The sequence below is a fragment of the Melopsittacus undulatus genome, chromosome 2 (genome assembly GCF_012275295.1).
Source record: "Melopsittacus undulatus isolate bMelUnd1 chromosome 2, bMelUnd1.mat.Z, whole genome shotgun sequence".
In the NCBI taxonomy this organism is placed as follows: Eukaryota; Metazoa; Chordata; class Aves; order Psittaciformes; family Psittaculidae; genus Melopsittacus; species Melopsittacus undulatus.
The window spans coordinates 28,886,134-28,893,662 of record NC_047528.1 but is presented as its reverse complement, the minus strand read 5'-3'; the positions used below and the strand labels follow the sequence as shown (position 1 = coordinate 28,893,662).

Below are 7,529 nucleotides of genomic sequence, written 5' to 3'. Positions count from 1 at the left end.
GCACTGCCACAGCAAGATCTTTTGTCATCTTCAAGATGAGACTCAGGGTGCTTCAGCTGATTTATAACAAGTCATGGGTATATGATGTGAGCTTAATTCATAATGGGATTGAGCTGAAAGCACTAATGCTGTTTTGCTGCAGATCTGACATTAACATTCACACTGCGTCTGATGGATAGTGCAGAAGAACCAAAGCAGGTTTTCTAGTGGGTCTGGTAACGATCCATCTGGCTCAGCCTGATGAAAATAATGTTGCCCTCTGCTAACCTAGGCACAAGAAAATCCATCCATGAACATGGATATGTGAAAACTTGGAAAAAACCCCAAAGCCAAAACCACCCCACAACAGAAAGCCCCCCTACGATTTTGTCTATGTAAAATAAATAAATAAATAAATATATACATAAACAAAAACCAAAGAGGGAACACTGCTCTCAGGAAGGCAGGAAAACAGAATTCTACAACAGCTGCATAGCAATTTTGCAAGACATCTTCTTTTGCACCAAATGAAGGGTACTTGCTTACTTCAAAGAGATGTAGGGCTGCGTTCACAGAAAGGAAGGAATTTGGAGTGACTGGGTATAATACGTTCTAAAGATGCAAAATATTAGAATACAAAATGAATTCTAGAAGCCCTAATTTCTGCCCAAATTTCGGAAGCCAAGCTACAACTGCCTTTCAACTGTGAGTACAGAGCTGTAAAAAGTGCTATATTATGGGCACTGAAATACTGCGCATAAACTGAATTTCATTGTTGCTCCTACGTGCCAGCATTTTAGGATTTATGTCCTACCATGCAGAATATTTGCTTCACCTTTGCTTTATGGCAGTGAAGAGTTGCTCATAGGCTTTAAATTATGACAGAATTAGAATGTCTTCCATGGTATTAAGTCCTTAAATATACCCTTAAACATTTGAGTTTTATACTGGAATACTTATGAAGGCTGGATTTAGGCATCCGTATCTCTTTTCTCCCCAAAAGGTGTCCTTCTTTTCTGTACTGAGAGTCTTACTGGGCAGATTTTCATCAGTACTACAACATATCTGGATTTCTGACATCCCTGCCAGAGCTGAGGCTTTGCAGCTGTGGAGAAAGCCAAGCAAGTAGGCTACTTGTAGTAAAGCAAGTGGTTGGCTGCCAAGAGCAGCAAGAACAATATAAACAATGGCACCCAAGAGGCAAAAGCAGGAGTCAAGAAATGCCATGGGCTATGCAAGCAGAAGAGTGAAACCCAGTTTGAGAACTTGAGAATAGGCTGAGAAGAGTGGCCACCAGATGAGGGGGAGGATGGAGTAGGAAATAGAAAGGCTTAACAGTTGGTGTGGTCATGAGAAAGCTCTGGGAGGAGGACATGGAGGATGTGAGGAAGTCCATGTTGGGAAGGTCACATTTCTACTGTGCCTCCTGCCCCATCAAAACCAGAAAACCAGGATGCTAGTGAGAGATGGAAATGCCCATCCCAGAAAACTGGGATCCCAGAAAGTTGCTGTCACACTCATTCTGCCAGAAATAAACTGGTTCTTTGGCAAGGAACATGCCCCAAAATACTAATCAGTGCATTCTTCATTTCAGTAGATATTTCAAGAAAAAAAATGCCACCTAGTAAGAAATAAATATTCTGAAACAAGTGAATACCCAAGGAATATTCTTACCCCTAGAACTGGTTGTGATCAGGCAACAAAAGCAGCATTACATTAAGCCTCTACCACAGTGTTCAAAGAACTCAGGAAGTTTAAGCTAGATGAACTGTTTTTATTGGGGTTTTATTGCTTTTGCTTCTCTTTAATTCAGCAGCAGAATATTTGCCGGAGGAGCTGGAGAAGCCAGTTTCAGTCCACAAAAATGCCAAAGATTTATTTATGGCCATCATTTAGGGAAAGGGCAGCAATTGCTGGTTCTGAATATTTAACATTGCAGGGAAAAGACAAGCCACTCTGAAGCCTGCATGTTCCAGTAAAGCACTGCAAACCAGCATGCACTCCTGGCCCCCTAAATGGAGAGCAGTGAGAGCTGTGAAGGTATGCTTCAGCACACTCTTACAGGAACTGAGACTTCTGCTTCAGACCTCAGCTTGTGTGATCATGATCAGCAAGAGACTCTAGCTCCTCTATGAATATGAAAGCCCAGGTAAGGAGGAGAGGTGCATCTGCAACTTGGAAAGCATTACCTGCGTAGCATTCATCTCAGGAAAATTGCAATTGGTTTTACTTCAAGCATCATTTATCATAATTCCCAGGAGAGCAGCAGGTGGGAGAGACTGGTATCAGTGGCTTTGCCTACACAAAGCTAGCTATGGAAAGATGCCTTTTGAAACACAGAGACTGTTCTTAGCTCGCTTCCCCCTGCTTCTTCTGTTTGTCAAGGGACTTAAGTGATAACCCTCAATCTCCCTAGCTACTAACTGACCCAACCCACCAGCTGTTTATTGAAAAAGCTTTCAAGAGCAGCCAGACCACAGCCACACACAGGCAGAAGGGAAAACAGGAAAAGACAATTTCCCATGCTTCTTGTGTCACACTCCCTGTAGAGCCCTGTCCTTCAACACTTCACTGTGGTGGGATTTCACTGCTGTTGTTGGCTATGGAGGAAACATGATTGACTGCAGATGGGACCAAGTGTCAGGAGATGGCCAACACCTGCCTCAGACTCTCCCCAAGGAGCCAGCCAAGGGAGAAGCTCTTAGGGAAAACCATGTCTTCCTGTGACCATCACCATGTGTGCAACATCCTTAGTAGAAGAAAAGGGTCCAAATGTATTGGGGGGGGGGGAGTTAGTGGTGTGTTTTGTTGTTTTTATTTTAAAAAAGGAGAGCATTTCAAATTTCATAAACAATTTGCTAATAGATATTCCAGCTGCATTAAGGTCAATATTTAGCAGTACACACTGTGGGTCTAAGGGGCACAGCATTCAATAGCACGATCAGTACACAGCTTAAGACTGTCCTGATACTTTATTTTCTGAAAATCTCTTTTGAATGCTAAGGAAATAGCATCTAAAAAAGTGAGTGCTCCAATGGTTGGCTATGGCTATATGATCATTGAGCCAGACCATCTAGCGAGCCTCTCACTGCCCATTAAAATACAAAAGTGAGATTTAACCATGCTCACAGTGACCACCCACTAGCTATCATCTCTGATTTTATGCAGGGTGAGGCTTCCCAGCTCCCAGCTCAGAGGAGGTGGTGACTTTTTCTTCTGAAACTGTCACTGTTTGTGTGGTGAAGGTTGTTTTCTCAGATGCTGAAGGGAGCTCTGAAACAGCAAGCTCCTGGGACTTGGTTGTGATCACAGTGAAAGACTTTAATCACTATTGCTAGTATGGAAACCTGAGTCCTCTTGTCCCTTAGTAAGATGCTTTTTGTTTTATCAAGCACAAGGTCTCTTTAATACCAGGCAATTAGGCAGACAATGAAAGAAACACATTTGCATAGAATGCTCAGACCAAAGTTGTCTATAAATCACCCTGGGTGCCCTTTCCAAGAGAAAGCGTTGTTTCCAGTGTTGTTAGAGGGTGACAATAAATTGATTAGCCTCTTTAAAATTTCTCATAAAATTGTATTAACAAAATGGTAAATACATGACACAGAGACCATAACCACAGGATGTTTACATAATGCCCACTGTGGACAAGTACTAAATACCATAAAAGACCTGAGACCCCCCCCAAAAAGTCTGCAAGTTCTGGCTCTTCCAAGGCAGCTAGAGCACCATTGTTATTCCTTCTCCTCCTCTTTCTCTTCTCTCTCACATTTCAGCCTCGGCGTTGTGAACTTTGCTGGTGGTTATTGCAATTCCAATTGCTAGGCTTCCGTTGTCGGAAAAAAGTTGAGCCAGGGAAGTGTTTAGCACAAGACAATCCCCATCTGAAATGACAGAGTCAACACACTCCAGTACCGACCTGGGGGTCGCCTCCCACTTGAGGCGCCTCTGGTTCCTATTGAGCTCAAGCCGGTAGGTGAAGTTGTCGGCTTGGGTTGGCGTGCCGATCAGCATCATTGTGGCAAAGAACTGGGGATGGCCTTCATACTTCTCCTGCTTCCTGAGAACCAGCAAAAACTGATGGCCAAGGCAAGAGTGCATGATGATCCAGTCTGTGGGTGCAGGCAGGTGCATGTCCGTGGCCAGGAAGACAATCTCTGCCCCCTGAAGGATGTTGATATGGTGGGTCTGCCTCAGGTGGGACACCACCACTTCCAGATGCCCTTCCCACGGGCAGGAGAAGAGTGGGCAAGTGCAGGGAACCAGCTGGGGGTCATGCACTGCTTCGTGGTGATGGCAGGGAGAAAGGATGCCTTGCTCCGTAGATGTCTGTGCAGCTGCACAGCGAGTAGGTGCATACTACAAGAAAAGAGAAATTACATGTGATAGCAGGTGACTGGGAACCAGTGCAGATACACAAGGGGAAGACCCTGCAGATGTCTGTCACCTCATACCCCTCAGAAAACAGCACTGATGGGAACGCCAGGAACTCAGCTCTCTGGAGATCGGGGCAAAATGTGTTGGCAGTTGCCTTGCTCTCCAGGAGAAGAGAGAAACCGCTTCAGCCATGATAAGTCACTTCACATGAAAGTGATGTATGTGCTCAAAGAGCAATTTCATTAGTTTGGGGGGAAATCTGATTAAAAGGAAAAGAAGCCCAACAAAGCAAGGACAGCATGGGGCATTTTATATAGTTACGGCTCTTGCAGCTCAGAACAAGGAAATGAAATATGCACGGCTTTATTATTCTTTAATGAAACACACTGGCAAATACAGGCATTTCTCCTAAAACAATATGCTTTATAACACCCATAATTTTAGAAATAAAAGTCAGTTTTTATTGTGTAAGATGCCTTCGTTTATTTATTTATTTATTTATTGGTCAATGTATTTGGGCTTAATTGATGCACTTGCCTCCATAAATCTTAAATGGCTCTCAAAGGTGTAGGGATGGCAAATTTAGGACATTTTTATACTGAAGTAAATTTGGATTAAGGTAGGGCAGCTAGCTAAAAAGGCAGCAGTTCTTGCAGAAAGATTCTACATAAGAGCAAGGAAGCAAGTTGGTCTGGCCCTGTCAAGCAGATACAGAAGAGAAATGAGTAAGTCTTATTCCACCAAAAGTGTATCCTCATATAATGCTATTCAGGAAGAGAAATGGCTCTCCACAATAACCCTCTGCATAGACAAACCCTAAGGCACAGGCATGCCAGTCATGATTCATCCTACCCAATTTTAAGCATTTACTTCAGTCACGAGAGACAGAAACGTGGTTACGGTGGACTGCCTCTGCTGTCAATAGAGGTAGGCAGACCTTCCTAGTTGTGAATTCAGACCTTAGCTGGAATAATCCACCTCCTAAAGGTAGCACTGTCTCCCGCCAGCATGACTGAGATCCAATCTGTCCATTGTACCTAAATTTTAGATGATTTAGATGTAGGAGGAATTATCTCTTCCTGAACTCCTTTGGAGATGTTTATAAAGGGTATAAGCGTTAAGAGTACATACATATGTAAGTACATTTTTCTTTAGCATATGTTTTAGGGATATTCATGTAAATCCCTGAATGTTTCCCCACATCTGCTCATTTTAACATATATACCCAAAATTACAGGAACAACAGTATGGTTCAAATCTCTAACAGTTTTTCTCCTCCATGCCACATCCATGTTATAGCAGATTTGGGCTTTTTTTTCAGCCCTTCTTGAGTAGAGATATATTTTAACCAGAAGCAAGCATAATCACATATAATAGGTGCCAGATATGCTGCAAATGGTGTGTTGTCTCATCTGTCTATGGACACCATGATGTCCTTCATTAAGCCTTGACATGAGAGTAAACACTCTAGTGTATAAGCAGTTTTTCCCACCAGAACTTGCACTTTGACCTTCCAGGATGTTTTGGAAGGCAGTGTCTTGGGTCAACTGTCCTAATTCTCAGATGACTAGGGCTTCCTTGCCAACCAGGATGACAAAGTCCTGGATCTTCATTTTCATGTTGTCGTTATCTGCCAAGGAATCTGATGGGCAAAGCAGGGTTGTGACTACTGCTGCTGTGAAATTGTTGGCTCTTCCCAAGGCACCAAGTGTCAAAGGGAGCTGTTTCTTTTTCCTCTGACATTTATATAAAGAATAATAGACTATTTAAGATCTGTTACTGAACCTTGAAGCTTTTTCTTTAGAGAATTATTCAGTAGTACTGTTCCACTTTTCTCTTCCTCATATTTTTTTGTTTTGCTGTATAAAATCCAGGAATATAAACTTTCCAAGAAGATAATGAATTGAGGACAGATAAATTACTATCATTGTCTAGGAAACAGGTCATTATAAACTAATCGAGGTTTGTGGCTTTCGCTGCCCGCTTATCACGGTGGGATTGCTGGTTCACACTTCATTCTACATTAATTTTTGCATCTCATTAGGATGAAAGTTATGGCTAATTTAAACTCTTTTTGGTGAAGAAGGTGATTGCAATAGCTGATCGTAAAAGCCTTTAAAAAAAATCCCTGAAATGCTAATTGCCTCATAAAACGAATTCTTATCTCCCAATCTAATACAGTGGGTGTGAGCAATTACTTTCTCTCACCAAACTGTTAATGCAACATTAGTGATTATACTAATTAAAACTAATGAACTCATACTCACATGCTGATAAACCTCTCAACCACTCAACAAGTTCCAGCCTTCTATCAGTTTTATTTAACTCCTCTTTAGGAAGATGAATCTTAAATTAACCTCTTGAATAACATTCAAAATTAGGTTTTTGAAATGTGAAGCTTTATAGACTGTATATAATTCTTCTCCAAAGATTACCAGAGTCAGAGAAAACGTTTCCACTGGGGATGCAATTGAATTTAAAAATGCATTCTCCTAATTTGATAAGCATGGAGAGCAATGGTAGCTCATCCATCTGAATATTATCCAAGGTAAGAAAATACAAGTCACTCCAGAAGTCACTTTATGACAAGCACTTTTCTATGGCTTAGAAACTTTGAAAATATATTACAATGAGCAATTTATTCAATACATTTTTCTTCTTTCCTTAATTTTTTATTTTTTTTTTAATGTGTGTGTGCAAATAATTGAGAATTCCCTTTCACATCTCACTTTCTTGAAAAAATTCCATGAATCACTTCAGCAAAGGATTTTTGGTCTGACTTTGTTCAGTTCAGGTTTATTGCAAATACTGGAAGTCCAGCAGAAACCACATGATCCCTTTTTATTCTCTGGCTTGGAAAGAATCATCTTCAAAATCTGTTTTCTGAATTATTCAACACTCCTATTTCTAAATTCTAGATTTTGTAATATTCTGAAAGAAAGTTTATGAAATCCTGATACCTGTGAAAAAAGTCTCAAAACCCCCTATTATTTTACTTTTAAGGTATGAGTGTAACTACTGAGGTTCTTGTGCCCTTGTTGCTGTTTCATATGGCTGTGAATTGAACCTCTAAAATTTAAATGCCAAAGGGGCATAAAATGGTCACCTTGAGTGCATTTAAAAGCTTGAATAAATATTTATAAACATTTTTCCATGTTTAATCTGCTCCAGTA

The 7,529-nt window shown here is 41.1% G+C and overlaps 1 protein-coding gene across 1 annotated transcript in view; it reads right to left on the bottom strand.

Annotated features, from left to right (window-relative positions):
• Positions 1-3,457: 3,457 nt before the first annotated feature.
• Positions 3,458-7,529, bottom strand: part of SIAH3 (siah E3 ubiquitin protein ligase family member 3) — a 47,902-nt gene continuing 43,830 nt past the window's right edge. Inside the window, exon 2 of the mRNA XM_005147678.3 lies at positions 3,458-4,338. Within this exon, the coding sequence (XP_005147735.2) occupies positions 3,745-4,338 (594 nt within the window). The 3' untranslated portion in view covers positions 3,458-3,744. The remainder of the gene's footprint in view (positions 4,339-7,529) is intronic.